We start from the raw sequence: 16803 nt of genomic DNA, 5'->3' as shown, positions 1-16803 counted from the left end.
ACCTCTGGCTCTTACAACCTTTCCACCTCCTCTTCCACAGTGATCCCTGAGCCTTGGGTGGCAGAGGTTTGATATAGGTGTCCTATTCATGGATAAGGACTCTGCGGCCTTTTAGTCTCTGCGGGGTCTCTATCACCATCTGCTTCATGAGAATGCTGCTCTGATGAGAGCTGAGAGGTGCATGAATACTCTTTTCACCCTGTGTTCTACTAAGAAACATGTGTTTTAAATCTGAGACCTTCCCTCTAAGTCACTATCTCAACGGGTGGGAAAGATAGAAGTAAAAGTTCTTCCTCTTTGTGTGAGGCAATGGATGTAGAAACACCCACCAGCACTTCCTGCTCCCTGTGTCTACTCCACTTTTAGATTCCAGGCCCATTCACACTGCTGGACCCTGAACCATGTTTCCCCACCCTGTCATACTGCCAGTGCTCTGTGAGTCGTGGGAGAACTTCGGGGACAAGGGATGCGATTCGGGGGAAGAGGTCCATTGCAGTTGAGGCCTGACTCCAATCAGGAGATTCTGAGCCTCCGAGTGCAGACATTCCCAATGCACTTGGAGGCTATCCTTGTGGTCTCAGTGACAGGAACAGGGATGGGGTCGGGGGCCAAGGTGATCTCCCAGAGAGGGTATGGAGTGCCTGTTTAGAAGGGTAGATGGCTTGGAAAGGTAGATGGCTTCGAAGATGCAGCAGCCTTTTTATTGTTGATTTTTTGGCTTTGGTGCACAATGGACTACCATTCTACCACTGAACTTTATCATCAGAGCTCTTATTCATTTTGAGTCTTGCATAGTTGTCCAGACAGAGTTTGAATTCACTTGGGAGTTCAGGTTAGATGTGAACTTGTGATCCTTACAAGTAGGTGGGATTACAAGCTTGGACCACTACACCCAGCCTTAGGGACATCCTAAAACCATTTAAGAACAAGAAGGGGAAGGAACAAGAAAGATCATGAGCAGATGTTAATGTGGAGGAGGGATGTCTGGGAAATCATGGAAGGCTGGGCGTCCCCCTTCTCCAAGTGCTGCTCAGCTCTCTATGGAAACACTGTGGTAGGTGTTTTTCTCATTGGAGCTTCTCTTCCAGTGCTGTGCCTGGGACGGACAATCCACATGCAGAAAGGTAAGTCGTGTCATTGGGTTGCCTCTGTACCTGTGGTCCACTCTAGATATAAACATGTGGACTCTGGAAGGCCTGGAGAGAGACCGTTAAACAAAGCCCACCCCTCCAATCATGCACACAGCCAAATGTGTAGTCTCTAGTCAGCTCCTCTCTCATTCTGTGCTTCTCTTACTTTATCTTCTTTATATCTTTAAGAATTTTAAAACTCTTTTTCTATATGGTCCTGTACCTCCTCCCCTGGCTCTCTCAGTCTTTCCAGCCCCTCTTCCACAATGATCCCTGAGCCCTGGGTGGGTGAAGTTTAATAGAGGGGTCCTGTCCAGGAACCAGCGTTCTGAAGACTCCTATTCTCTGTGCTTTGGCCATTTGTGGCCTTTTGTGATCACTGCCCCCTGTTGCATGAGGGAGCTTTGTTGATGAGAGTTGAGAAATGCAGACAAAAACCTGGCATAGCACTGGGGAAATGGGCAGCAGGCCCCAACCTTAGCTGAGGAACTACTGGAAGCTGATAGTGTGGAGTGAGGGGGAGCTGATCTTTAAGAGTGACTAGATAGGCTGCCTAGACCTCAGTGGATGAACTTGCACTGAGGGACATCTGGGTACACTAACTGGACTTCATAGGCCTTAACGTAAATGACAAGACGCATGAAATCTTGCAGGGGGACATGGGAGAGTGCAGATGGGGGAACGGTATCCAGATGATTAGGATGTATATGAAATACACAAAAATTCAATAAAAATATACAAAAATTAATTCTTAGAGAATCTCATACAATATACTTTAATCATATTTACTATCTTCCCCAACTCCTCCAGGATTCAACTCACCCAACTTTGTGTCCTCTTAAAAAAATACCCATTGAGTCCAGTTTGTGTGGCCCATATATTCTTGGGTATGTGGCCATCCACTGGAGTGTGGTCAACACTCTTAAAGAAGACTGGCTCTCTCTTTCCTAGTGGCTGTCAATCACCAATAGCTTCTCAGCTAAGGGTAGGACATCATGCCCACCTCCTCCCCCCGGCTCCATTCTGGAATTTTGTCTGGCTTGAGCTTGCAGGTCTTGTGTGTGCTGTTGTGAGTTCATATGTGCAACTGCCCTGCTGTGCCTTGAGGACATGCTTTCCCTGTAGTCATTCACCGCCTCCGGCTCTCACAATTGTTCCACCCCCTCCTCCACAGTGATCCTTGAAACTTATCGGGAGAGGGTGTGATATAGGTGTCTTATTCAGGGTTGAGCACTCTGCAGTCCCTTCTTCTCTGTACGTTGACCAGTTGTGGGTCTCTGTGCTAATCACCATCTGCTGTTAAAAGAAGATTCTCTGGTGGGAGTTGAGAGCTTCCCTATCTGTGGGTATAAAGATAAGCCTAGAAGTCCATTTAATACTGTGTCCATTTAGCAGAACAATATTAGTAGGTTTTCCTCTGTGATCTATGACCCATCTAGCCACGCATTATGGACCCCAATTATTTGTTTTCTTATTTAAATTTTTAAGAAAATATCTTAGTTTTATTTTATGTGTGTGAGTGTTATGCCTGCATGTGTGTAAATGCACCCATGTCATGCAATGCCTGTGGAGGCCAGAAGACGGTGTTGGATCCCCTGGAGTTGGAGTTAGAATGGTTGTTAGCTGCCATGTGGGTGCTGGGAACCACTTGGAGGGATATTATATTTCAATGATCCCTTGTTTCCTGAGCCGTTACAAACTACATGGCATGTGTCAGTTCTCAGTGTCTAAATGACCTGCCCTGCAAACGGGACATTGCCCTATCAGAAGGAAAATCATATTGTTGGAAACCAGATCCTCAGGTCCCTATACTCCTTATGAGCAGTTATGAGCTATGGAACTGAAACCAGTCACTACGGCTCCCATCACCACCAGCCCTGACCCAGCTGCTATATAAGAATTTAAGCCCAAACCTTAAACTTCCCTCTTTTGGTAAAAATCTCTTTATATTCTTGGCAGACAGGATTCCCAAAAGCCTTGTTCTTAAAAATTGTTGGGTATGTGGACGCACCCTCATGAGTGAAGAATGGCCCTGGATAGAGATGAGTCTGTTCTGTATTCCAATGAGCCCAAATCTCACTGAACAAGAAGATGAGAGACCCCAGATCTGTGTCCTCACATCAGAGGTATTTGGAAAAGAATGTATTAGTTGGCTGGGGCCTGGCCACACCCAATGGATAGGAAGGACCCCCTGTTCTGGAACCCCACCTGGTAGCAAGATAGACTTACTTGATTTGGGGCTCCCAATCTAAAGAGAACAGGGACTAATGGTCTTAGATGCATAAGAATTCAGAAGACACAGGCTCTGTATAACCATACTGGCCCTGACACTACTCAGGTCAGTGCCTTTTGAGGCATTCCAAAGATCCATAAATTCTGGGCTAATCCAGTTCACACTAACTGGAAAGCACTAAGTGGACTGTTCTGGATCTATGGAAGGAGGGCATATACCCATCTCTCTAGCAACTGGGTAGGTGACGTGTACTATTGGAATAATTTGACCTGCTTTCCTCTTATTGTCAAACCAAACTGGTAAGGACCTGGAAGTCCTTTTATATGAAAATTTGGGGTCAAGGGAAAAAAGGCTCATTGGAAAGGGAATTAACCTAGGAGGGTAACAAAACTGGTGTGAAGATGAACAGCCACCTCTATCCATCATTCCCACCTACAGCTCAGCTATCCGGGCACAGGATGGCAGTTGGGGCTATAGAATACCTGTCTATAGGCTTAATTGAATCATTCACCTATGGGCTGTGTTAGAAACTATGACCAATCAAACTGCTTCAGCTCTAGACCTTCTAGCTACACAAACTCAAATGGGAGCTGCTATTTGCCAAAACCTCTTGGCATTAGATGAAAATGGACAAACTGTAAAAAATTCAGCCAATAATATCAGAAAGATAGCCTATTACCAGCACAGACCTGAACAGGAATGAAGAGCTAGGACCCTAGTTCTTTATTTGGGGGATGTTTTCCTACTTGTAGAGGTTTAAAAAACTTAACTGGCCTCATACCAATGTTAGAAAACTGTTAGTCACTTCCTCGTATGGCTTCCCCTTGTAGGAGCCTCATTACTTCTGTAGAAGCTGCTGTAAAGAAAAGAACCACCACCAAGCTCAGAGCATTAGATGAGGCCCTCAATCAAAAAGAAAATGAGACCTTATAGTTTAACTCTGGGTTAAATACCGAGTTTTTGGGGGAGGGGGCTGATGAAGAGCTTTATGGACTATTTAGGAAAATGTGCATCTTAATCCTTGTTTTCTCTCTGGGTCTCTGTCAGCTGACAAGTTTGTGGTTAGAACACACACACAGCTAGCTAGAACCATTTTCCTTGTGTTCTGATGAAACATCCCCAGTTTTGTTTGTCTCAGATGAAGACTTCTGCAATAACTTTCAGATTGGGGATTTTTTAAAGAGCATGTTTTCCTTTTCTAAATTTATAACAATTTGCCAGGTTTTGAGACTTTATTGATAGTCAATCAATATGTAAGTTTCCTTCTCACTGAGACCCAATGTCTAAGGTATAGAAGATGTGTGCTAGTTCCCTTCAGGGTCTGGATTTTGAGGCTTGAGCCAGCTGGACCACGCTGCAGACTAAATAAAATACCTGCAGGTGTCCTGCCTGACCTTCCTTGAAACATTTGTAGCTGTGGGCTTAGCAAATCAGTTAACAACTGTCCTCCCTCTCAGGCCCCAGCTTCAGAGGGCAGACACTGTGCCTGTGTCTCTTGTATAATAAAGAAAGTGTTTTTAAAAGCTGAAAAGGCTTAGCCATTTGTGGCTTTCTGTGTGCATTACACTTTATTGAATGAGGAAACTTCACTGATGAGAATTGAGGGATGTATTAATGTTCTCTCTACCCCTGTTCTGCTATGTTCCATGAGCCTTAGGTGTAGAGGTTCCACTGTAGATGTGTCACTTAGGGCTGGGCATGTATCTCTCAGATACATGATCTCTGTGTGTGATCAGTTGTGGAACTCTATATTGCCTCCATCTGTTGCAAAAAGAAGCTTCTTTGATGAGCCGTGTGAGGTATACTTGTCTATAAATATAAGGATCCTTGCACTGAGGGACATCTGGGTACAAATGCTTGACCAGATAAAACTTAACATATATGACTGAATTGTGAAATCCAGTGCTATGGAAGGGCTTGGAAGAGAGAGGGGGACAAAATTTGATTAAGATCTAGTATATGAAATGCACACAAAATATTTTTCTTAGAAAGCAGTCACAAAAAAAGTTGAAAACTAACTAAAAAATGTCTGAAAGGTTGAAGGAAGAAAAAATCAATTGGGAGATGTTGGTCAAAAGCTACAAAACTGCATTTATGTAAGAATAAGATCAGGAGGGCAATTGTATAATATGACTAGTAACCACATAGTTGTAAGCTTGGAAACTTCTAAAGAAACCAAATATTCAATGTTGTCCTCACAGAAAGTAAGTATGTGATGTAATCCACATATTGATCAGCTTGATATAGCGATATAGCTATTCCACAATGTATACTTATATTCAAACATCATATTGGTCACCATAAATTGTATTATGTTTCAATACACACACATATGTATTTATAATGTACAATGATTTGGGCAATTATCACGTGAATTTGTTTGTTTTAAAATTTATTTTCTTTTTATTCTATATGTGTTTTGCTTATGAGTGAGTAGAAGTGTAGCACATGTGCAAAATGCCCACACAGGCCAGGAGAGGACATTCGCTCCCCTGGAACTGGAGTTATAGACAGGTGTTAGCCGCTGTGTGTGTGCTGGGAACTGAACTGCTGCAAAAGCAGCCAGTGCTCGGAACCTCTCTCCAGCCCCTATCGTGAATTTAAATAGAAAGAATGAATAACGGATGGGTGCCTTTGTTAGCTCTCTGCCCATGACGATAATTTCTTACGTGACATGGCTTCCCTAGAACAGGGCTTCGTCCACCTTCCCTCCCATCTCCAATCAGTCTGAGGCAGATACAGCTTTTATTTCTTTTTTTTTTTTTTAATGGTAACCATAATATTTTCTTTGCTGTTAATTTAAACTGTTTTGTTTTATTTTTTATTGAGTTTTGTGCATTTCATATAATAGATCTTAATCAAATTTAGACCTCCCTCTTTCCCACCCCCATAGCCCCTCCCCCCACCAAATTTCATGCATTCTGTCATATATGTTAAGTCTTATCCAGTCAAGCATTTGTACCCAAATGTCCCTCCGTTCATGTTCATCCATTGGAGTCTAGTCAGCCTATCTAGAGTCGCTCCCTTAAAGAAGATCTACCCTCTCACATTGAGAGGGCTTCAAGTCCAATTAAATAGATGTTGATTGTCCCCCAGATAACAGTGCCACAATGCTAGATCACTGCATCTCTTAACTCTCACCAGAGATGTTTCTTCTTGCAACAGATTGTATAGAGACCCCTAACTGGTCAATGTGCAGAGAATAAGAGACTGTGGGGTGCTCAGCCCTAAATGGGACACATCCTCCCAAGGTTCTGGGGGTCACTGCAGAAGACAGGGCAGAAGGGTTGTAAGAACCAGAGGTGGTAGATGAATACGAGGAAACCAACAAATGGAAGCAGGCATTGTACACATGAGCCCACAGGGCTTGTGACACAGACCTGCAGAAGTCCAAGCCAGACAAAAACTCAGCATGGATGGGGGAAGGAGGAGTCAGTTTTCTTTAGGGGTGAGACAAAAGGTCAGTTGACAGGCATGGACCCACACCCAAGTGCACTTAGGAAACACACATTAGACTCAACAGGCCTTAAAAATAATTGAAATAAAGTTGGGAGGTGGGAGTGGATCTGGGAGTTGATGGAGGGAGGGTGTCTGAATATGATTAAAAGACATTGTGTGAACTTCTTAAAGAATCTATAAAAACAGTAAAAATAGAAATGGAAGTTTAAAATGCTGGGATGTACAGTAGGTGTGCCCTTACCAGCCCCAGGATGCTCTGAGACTTCCCAGGTGAACATGAGCCAGACCCAAGATGTGCCCAGGCTTGGAGTTCTCATTGTCATGTGGGAAAGCAACTGCAATGATGTGAATTCTAGTGAGCACAGAAAGTGCATGGGGCCGGGGGTGGGGATATCATAGGGTTGCATTCAAACCATATCTGGACAACTCCATATTTCCCAAGAATGTGGAATGGTATGCCTACATTCATTCTGTGTCATGGTGATTTCCTCAATATGGACATTGAGATTCCTGCTCTGCCCACTCCTAGGACAAATGCCCAGACCCTCCATCTCTGCTGAGCCAGACCGTGTAATCCCCCAAGGGAGACCAGTGACCATTGTGTGTCAGAGCCCTATTATATTTGAGATATTCCGCCTGGAAAAGGGACGTTCTGTGATATGGTCTGAAGAGAACAGTCTGCCTCCTAAGAAGAAGGCCAGATTCCTCATCCCTTCAGTGAATGAAAACACTACTGGATTCTATACCTGCATCTACAACAGGGGCTTCTCCTGGTCTTTGCGCAGTGAGACCCTGAAGCTGGAGGTGACTAGTGAAGATGTCACCCAGGGCCCTGCCACAGGCTTAGCAGTGACCTCAGGTTTGTTCCCAGGGCTTTGAAGCCCCAGTTTCATTGGCCATCAAATGGCCTAGGTAGTTCTACCATAGATTGGTCACAGAGCTAACCCTCCTGACTGGGTAGGGACTGGGTCCAGAAACAGGAGGACTGACTGTCCTCACTGGAATGCGTGTCTTTTCACTAGAAACAGACTTACGCTGTCCTTTCTACTGAGCCAGAGCTTATGATGGTCCCAGGAATATTTCTCTCTGGTGCAGTCTCCCTGACTGGGCTTGTCACATGATCTAGGGATATCTTCCAAGCAGGGCTGGGTGGTAGTTTGGAGAAAACTTTGTGATGAGGTGATCCTTTCCTTGTGTGTAGTCAGTCCCCAAGATATCCTGGGTCAGAGTCCAGCAGATCAACTGACCACCTCAAGGAGAGATGAGGTAATTCTTCCTTTAAATTTGAGAGTCTTTTCTCCTATTTCTCAGTGCTCAGCTGTGACTCAGACAACCTGTGTTCATATGCACAGTGTGCAGGACTGACTCTATCACCCAGACCTGAGTGGTATCCACCAAGTTAATTCTGAGATGATTCAGGGCCACTTGCAGGTGAGACACTGGGTCAGGAGGTGACGTTAGCATCTGGCACCTCCTGACCCTGTTTTCAGCAGAGTAGCTCCCTCACCTCTGTTTGATTGACCAGGTGCTACCTGAGTTATGAAGGTGTGTTTCCAGGACAGGAACAGGGAGGGTGTGATCCTTATGCCACTGGTCTTGTCCCTTCCTTGGGTCTCAGCAAGTCATCTATAATCAAAGATGCACAGAAAGGGAACAGGTGGGTCCAAGGGACACAGTGGAAGCTAAGGGACTATGTGAGAAGCACCAGTCAGAAAGACAGGCTCTCAGCCATTCTCTATCTGGCGTGTTTACTGAGACTGGAGATTTCAGGCCTGTTCCATCTATGTGTATATTTATCCACTCACATAGATATGTAAGCAAAACTTTAAAATATAATCAATTCTATAGAGACTTGATGATATGAACAAATGTTACCTGTATCTATTTGGGAGGTAGATATCAACAGCACAGACCCTTTAAAGGAATGCTTCCTCGGTGCTTGGAGCAGTTAGATGAATGGCAAACAGCCAAACTGGCCCCCATTCCCCACTGACTCCCAGGCTGTCAAGGCCACTGCTGTTTCTCTGTCCCTGTGGTGGGTTCGGTAGTTTCCACTTTCTGAACCTGTGTGTTTAACTGTCTGGTGAACTCCAGTCTCACTTTCTTCCCCTAGTACTTCATAGAAATTTCCAGGAGGAGAGACCTGTCTGAACTCTCCTTCTCTTCCCCCTCTGCCCTCGTGCCTGGGGTCCATAATCCTGTCATGGCTTCATCAGTGTCAGCCAGGTTTGTAGTTCATCTCCATAAAGAGAGAGGGAATCTTATGGTCCTGTGCCCTGTGGTCTCATCAGAATCTGAAGATCCCGGGGCTCTGAGGGTCTTTTCCCCAGAAATAGAGGACAGTGGCCATGCTGTGAGTCTGGAGCTTTACTCTCTCCAAATAGTTCTAACTGGGGATGAGGTGGGCTCCACCAGGCTCTGAAATCTCACTGTGTCCTTGTAGGGCAGAAGAGCAGTTTATTCCCCAGTTTACTCTTAGGGCATTTAGGATGAACTTCAAAAGCTCAGAACTGAATCTGATCCATAGCAAGTATGAGTTCCCCAGCTTATGCTGTCCCTAAAACCCATTTGTTCACTGTGCATCGAGGGATCTCAGGGTACTGGGGACAGATAACACCAGAGGAGGAGGTGCAGGGCATTCTGAATGATGGGACAGTCAGACAAAGAACTCAGGATGCCAAAGTCATCCCCAAAGGGGAGGAGAGGCAGACAGTGGAGAAATCAGCCTCTCTCCCTCAGAACCAGCTCCCTGTCAGTTAGGTCACACAGGACCTGGGCCGTTGGGCAAGTGTCCAAGAGGACAGGTTCTAACACAAAAATGGGAAGGTAACTCCTATTTCAGGACTGCTTGGCTGGGTTCTGTCCATGTGGGAGTGCCCACACTATCATCCTTTCCTTCTAGACTCCACACTCCAGAGCTACACAGTGTGGAATGGCATCCGCATGGGCCTGGCTGTAGTGATCTTGGTGGTCCTGATGGCGATTCTGGGCGAAGCTTGGCACAGCCAGCACAGGTCTTCAGACAGTTAAGAGACTCCAGGACCTCAGGAGGATGCCACCAAGGGCTCTAAAGTTATGCTCATATCCAAGAAGAATCAGAACAAGGATGGGCCAGTGGTAGGCAGGATCACACCCTGGAGGCCTAGGCACTTCCTGCTGTCTATTTAACCCTTGCCCTCATTTCGGAACCCTGAAGATGGACTTTGAGTAGGGGTTGTTGAACCCTTTCTGCCTCTTCCCAATGTGGCCACATTGAATTAGTCACCTTTTTCTACTTCTCGCTATTAATTTGACTTTTTAAATTGGTTTATTGAGGAAAGGTTGCCAAACTTGACAGGTTTGGGTACAGGTTATGACCTGCAAGTTCAAAAATGAGAGAGAGAGACAGAGAGAGAGACAGAGAGAACCTGATTGTCCTGTGCTTTAGAACTTGTCAGGATCTCTGCCTTGTGTACAGCAGGGTCAAGTACTCTCTTCTCTCAAATTAAGGCAGAAAAATTTGTGTTGTGACCCACAGAGTGTAAACAGAACCATCTTTGTGATGGGTTGTAGGGGAAGGAGATAAGAGGAGGGTGACAGTAATTAAAATGTACTATATACATGTATGACATTGTCAATAAATTTAATGAAAATTGCACACAAAGAATCATATATATATATATGTGTGTGTGTATGTGTATGTATGTATGTATAAAAATACTAATTGGCGGTCACACAGCTGAGAAGGAGTGTGTGGGGTGCTTGGAAGAGTTGGGGAGAGAGAGAGAGGGGTGGAAATTATGTACATACAGTACTCGTGTGAAATTTTCAAAACAAATTAAGTAAAAGACTGCAGAGTATGTATCCCTGGATAGTGCTCACCCACCCAGGGCTCAGGGACCACTGGGGAAGAGTAGAAGAGGGGGCAGAAAGGTTTTAAGAGCCAGGGCTGGTGCATGAACAGAAGGAAACAGGGTCCTCCGGGCTCCTGGGACCTTGCTCATATGAACTTACAACAGTTGTGACAGCATGTGCAAGACCAATCAAACCCAATTAGACAAAAACCACCATAGAACTGTGGAAATGGGCAGAAACCTCAACAGTTCCTCAATAGCTGAGGAACTACCAGCAGCTGGTCATTTCTGGGTGAGGGAGAGTCGATCTTCCTTAAGGGAGTGACGAGCTAGATAGGCCAACCAGGCTCCAGTGGATGAATTCACACCGAAGGACATCTGGGGACACAAACTTGACTCAATAGGCCTTAACATATATGATAGAATGTATGAAACCCTGTGGGCGGGCTATTGGGGTTGCAGATAGGGAGAGGATCTAAAATATGGTTAAATTCTATGAAATGCACAAAAACTCAATAAAAATAAACATTGCAAAAAAAAGAAACAAACAGAAAATTGCGCTGAGGACCACTAGGGGGCGAGAGCGTTGAAAGTGTATCTTGAAAACATCTCTTGGGATAAACCTGAAAAGAAATCTGCATTTAAGCGGAAAATGTTCTTCCGTGAGGGATTAGAGGGAGGAAAGCAAATGTGTTCAGCCTTTCCTCCTTACAGCTTCTCAACCGCCACACATTAAGACCAAGATGCAGGGACTTCCTGGGTCTAGAAGGCATGACTGGTATTCTCATTGGGGTGTGCCCTGCAAGACACGTGGCTCTCGTGGCTCTCGACCACCAGGCAGTGCAAGGTGGGTGGGAGGGGGGGTCCACCTTGGCCCTGGAGCCCCACCTCCCTGAAGGACTTGGGACTTAGACCATCCCTAGGAGTGCTCCCACCTGGCTAGACAAGAAATGAGTAAATGCTCACAGACTCTGGAACCTTTACCACTAAGTGGATGTTCAGTCATCAGGTAGTGTCTTTGAGGGAAACGGGAGGAAGGTCAGCAACCCATCAGACACTGACACAGTGGAGGACCTCACATCCTGGTGACCACCCTGAGATTCCAGTCATCTTAGACACGAGGACCAGAGGGAGAGAGCAGAGGAGACCTCAAGGAACAGAAGGGGGAAATGATGGACTGCTTAAGGGTGTTAGGATGAGATTACAGGATCACCCTTTTCTGTTCACCGAGCTCCTGTTCTGTGCTATAATGTTAGGCCTGTCCATGGTCCTAGATAAGTATCAGTCACCTCCCCAGAACTCTCTGGGTGTTTATGAGCTGGAGGGTCCAAGAAGCCCTGCACACCAGTATTTGCCCAGTGCATTTTGGTTTGTAGTCAGGGGCTCTCAGTTCAGAAAGGGGATATGTGAGAGTGAGCCCACATTTTCCGTTTGAGGGATAAATAGGAATCATGGCCAGTTGGGGGGAACCTACCTTGGAGAGCAGGGGAAACTGGGTGTTTCTATCTTCTCCCTGTGCCAAGGAACCCCTGTGCTGTGCCCTACATATATAATATTAGATATGGTGATATTTTTATTAGCAAATGTTAATAGAACAAAATAATTTATTTCATTAGGACATTTTTGTACATGTATATAACAAATTTGATCATTCTCAACCTCATCACCTCATCACGTCCTTTGTTTTTAAAATATTTTATTTATTATTTTCATTTTATGTGTATGAGTATATTGCCTGCATGTGTTTAAGTTCACCCATGTTGTGCAATACCCACGGAGGTCAGAAGAAGGCGTCAGATTCCCCTGGAACTGGACTTATGGACGGTTGTTAGCTGCCATGTGGTGCTGGTAACTGGGCCCAGGTCCTCTGCAAGAGCCATCTTTCCAGGCCCCAGGTTCCTTCCTTCTATGGCCCTTCTTTATTTCCAATAGTCCAAGTTCTTTTACAATGCTTTTCTTGGCTCCACATGTTGGAGGAAACACATGTTACTTATCGTTCTAAGTATAGCATGTTTCACTTAACATGATAGATATAATAACATTGAGCCATCGGGAGAATTTATAGTTATCTTTTCTGCACGAGCAGATCCTAAGGGTTTGTGTTAAAATGTGACGTGTGGTGCTAGAAAGATGGTTCTGTTGGTAAAGTGCCTACCGTTCAAGCCTGGGGACTTGAGTTTACATCCCCAGCACTCACATAAAAACCAGGTATGGTAGCACAGATTTGTAACCCTAGAACTGGAGGGTGGAGAAGGTGGATCCCCAGAGCTCACTGGAAAGCTAATCTAGACAGTTGGTGAGCTCCAGACTCAGTGAGAGAGCATTTCAATAAATACGGTAGACAGCAATAGTGGATGATATCCTATGCCAATCTTTGGCCTACACACACATGCTCAGTGTATACACCTCCTCCTGCCTACATACATTATTCACACATGCATGAGAGAGAGAGAGAGAGAGAATTAAAAATGTTATATATGGAAAAGAATCCAATCCAGGAAGTTTCTGTGAGAGAGCATTTCAATAAATACGGTAGACAGCAATAGTGGATGATATCCTATGCCAATCTTTGGCCTACACACACATGCTCAGTGTATACACCTCCTCCTGCCTACATACATTATTCACACATGCATGAGAGAGAGAGAGAGAGAGAATATTAAATATGTTATATAAGGAACAGAATCCAATCCAGGAAGTTTCTGTGTCCCCATTCTATCCTGTTTCTGTCTGTTGTCATCTATCCACCCATCCATTCATCCCCCAGTTCATCTACCGCTCATTCACCCATCCATCTATACATCCTTCCATCCATCCATCACCTTCCACCCAGCCATCATCTTCCATTCATCCACCTATCCATGTATGCATGTATCCATTCATCTATCCAACCATCCATCCATACATTCATCTACTCTTCCACATATCCATCCATTTCATCCACCTTTCCATCCATTTATCCACTCGTCCATCTGTCCATCCACCCTTCCATCCAACCATTACCTTCCATTCATCCACCCATCCATGTATAGGTGCATCCAGCCATCTATCCATCCATCCATCTCTCCATCCATCCATCTACCCTTCCATCCAGCCATTACCTTCCATTCATCCACCCATTAATGCATGCATACATCCATCCATCCATCATCCATTCATCTACCCTTCCATTTATCCATCCATTACTCCACCCTTCCATCCAAACATTACCTTCCATTCATCCACCCATCCATGTATGCATGCATCCAGCCATCTATCCATCCATTCATCTATCCATCCATCCATTCATCTCTCTTTCCATTTATCCATCCATTACTCCACCCTTCCATCCATCTCTTCATCCATCCATCTACCCTTCCATCCAGCCATTACCTTCCATTCATCCACTCATGCATGCATCCATCCATCATCCATTCATCTCCCCTTCCATTTATCCATCCATTCATCCACCCTTCCATCAAGCGTTCATATTCCATTCATCCACCCATCCATATATACATACATGCATCCGTCCATCTGTCTACCCATCCATCAGCTACCCACATTCTTCCTCCAGCAAGGCTCCATGTCCTAAACATTCCCCAACCTTCCGTAGCAGGGCCACCAACTGGAGACTAAGTATTCAAATACATGAGACTCTGGGGGACATTTCTCATTCAAACCACCACAGAGGTTTGCCATGCTCCCGAGGAATTGAAAGTGAAGTGTGAGTCTTACCAGGTCAGAGGAGCCCTCAGCACCACATGTTTATGACACTATTCCTGGGGGGACATGAACAAGCATCCACTCACCTCAAATAGGGAACCAATGACAGCAAAGTAATGATTCCACCAAAATCCAACTCGGCACAAGTGATTCTCACTGGGGTTACTAACAGGAGTGTGGGTGAGGAGCAGAAATGACTGGAAAACAGCTGCATAGCCAAAAGCCCCCCTCAGTATAGGTGGCAGATCACGAAAGCAGGAAACAGAGTGCATAGCACAGCCTTCAGGCAGCCTAATAAATTGGAGGGTGTCTTTTCCAGACGGCTCAGTAGGTCTGAGCTCTGCTGGTCTGACTCCTCCAGATAGCCTGGCTAGTCCGAGAGTGTCTCTGATAAGCTTTAGGGCTTATATATGCTTGAAGAGGGAGGAGCCTAGTGAGCCTGGTCAGTTTCAGGGACTCCCTGATGCTTTTGAGTTATTTACCTCCTTTTAAAACACCTTTGTTATCTTAAAAGAGTTTCCCTCCAAAATGGGGGATTTTACGTCAGAGGAAATTGCTATACAAAACACATCACTCAAACATTATCTCGATGAAATTTCTAATCTCAGATTTGATTTATAATTTTTGAAAGATATTTTATTATTATTTTTATGTGTATGAATATATTGCCTGCATGTAGGTAGGTGCATCCATGTTGTGTAGTGCCCTTGGAGGTCAGAAGCAGGCGTTCAGTCTCTTGGAACTGGAGTTATGGACCGTTGTTGGCCATCATGTGGGTGCTGGGAATTGAACATGGGTCCTCTGCAAGAGCAGTCAGTGCTCTCTTAACCACTGAGCCATCTCTCCAGCCCTTGATTCATAATTTGCCTGAGTATGGAACTCATGTTGTACAAGAGTGTTTTTGCATCTCTGTAGCCACCTGCCCCTCTTCCCAGGATGCAGTATTGCATCTCTGTCTTTTCTCAGATGGAGAGCAGGTCTGGGGACGTCAGTGAGTCATTCCCACCACAGGTGCTCCTGCATCCCAAATCTTATTCTGGGAACGAGAATCGCTCTATATTGAGACTGAGCCGCACCTCACTACTACATGATACTCACAGCAACCCTGAGAGGAGCTGCCACAATCTTTTTATCTTGAAGAGTGTAGGAAGGAGACTATTGGTAAATATTTCCCCCGTGACTCAAATGGAAACCAGAAAACTTCTTCCAGCGAACATTAGAGCCTTAACAGGAAGACAGAGTATCTGATGAGGATTTGTTGTCAGGAGAGAAAAAGGAGAGTGGGGGAGGCACAAAAGAGGGAGGGGATGAGGAAGGAGAGAATGTAACAGTTCCATGGAGACAGGTGAAGAGGAGCTGTTGCCTTTTACAGAAATGAAGAAGTCAGAGGGAGGAAGTTTGGAGCAATAAATCCACAGCCAGGAAGGTGGCTACCATCTCTCCAAAAATCAGTTAAGTCATGACCATCTCCCCAAGACCCCTTCTGTCCTCTGATGGTCCCACTGACTCCTCCTGTCAACCCAGGCAGAGTGGAATGGCCTCTAGTTCCTGTCTTTCTGAATCCTGTAGCTAACCCCAAACCTTGCTACCCTGAGCCCATGCTGTCCTTGTTCCCTGGGCGTCAGAATAGTTGAGGTTCAGTGAGAACCAAGACATCTTGTTAGCCCTATCTCACCAGCTTCTGGGTTCCTGTCCCACTCCACCCCCTTCCTCTTACCACACCTGAGCTTCAAATAACAACCCTCCCTGAGTCTCTCTTTCAACCAGAAAGATCCTCTGTATAGGCTCCATCTTCCAATGACATGATCCAAGTTCCTGTCTCTGATAGTCCAGTTGATGATCAGGAGCCTGAGCTACACTCCACAGGTCTAGAAATGATGGATCCTCTCCTTCAAATTCAGAGGAACCTGACATTAAATTTAAAAGCTTCTGGAAAGAGGAAACAGTCATCACATTATCCTGCTATACCTGGGTGTATACAACCAAGGAATTCTAAGTCCTACCACAGAGATATTTGCATACTCTTATTTACTGCTGTGCTATTCACAATAGCTAAGAAAAGGAACAGCCTGTATGGCTATTCACATGAGAATGAATGAATAAAATGCAATATATACATACCATGGACTCTCACTTGGCCATAAAAATAAAGTCATAATATTTGCAGGAAAATGGATGGAGCTCGAAATCACTATGCTAAGCCAAGCAAGCCGGACACATGTGAAGAATCTGGAGGTTGTAAAACTAGAGATTGTGAGAGGGGAGGGCCTTAAAGGAGGAGAATCAAAAAGAGGACGATGGAATGCATGTCCCGTGAGAGAAGGGGACCTTTGAGGGGAGGAATGAAGGAGGGGAACTATTAATAAAAACTCGCTATGAAAGCACCATATTGAAACCCATTGCTGTGTATGCTAAATTAAAAAATAACAACTAAAAAAGCTTT

At 45.0% G+C, this 16803-nt stretch overlaps 1 protein-coding gene across 1 annotated transcript; it reads left to right on the top strand.

The window, feature by feature from the left end:
• Positions 1–358: 358 nt before the first annotated feature.
• On the top strand, positions 359–10440 carry LOC108490559 (leukocyte-associated immunoglobulin-like receptor 1). The gene is made up of 4 exons (XM_017796783.2): positions 359–435; positions 1089–1124; positions 7352–7681; positions 9725–10440. The coding sequence occupies exons 1-4, from the start codon at positions 402–404 to the stop codon at positions 9850–9852; spliced, it is 528 nt and encodes a 175-aa protein (XP_017652272.1). The 5' UTR covers positions 359–401; the 3' UTR covers positions 9853–10440.
• The last annotated feature ends 6363 nt before the right edge of the window (positions 10441–16803 follow it).

Source organism: Nannospalax galili, unplaced genomic scaffold (genome assembly GCF_000622305.1).
Source record: "Nannospalax galili isolate Female #2095 unplaced genomic scaffold, S.galili_v1.0 scaffold632, whole genome shotgun sequence".
Lineage (NCBI taxonomy): Eukaryota > Metazoa > Chordata > Mammalia > Rodentia > Spalacidae > Nannospalax > Nannospalax galili.
This window is presented reverse-complemented; position numbering and strand designations above follow the sequence as displayed.

Bases quoted from the DNA above. Each gene is read 5' to 3' on its own strand.
- LOC108490559 (XM_017796783.2), top strand. From the start codon at position 402: ATGTTTCCCCACCCTGTCATACTGCCAGTGCTCT. The intron at 436-1,088 runs GTGAGTCGTGGG...CTTCTCTTCCAG, and splicing joins TGTCATACTGCCAGTGCTCT to TGCTGTGCCTGGGACGGACA. The intron at 1,125-7,351 runs GTAAGTCGTGTC...GCCCACTCCTAG, and splicing joins GACAATCCACATGCAGAAAG to GACAAATGCCCAGACCCTCC.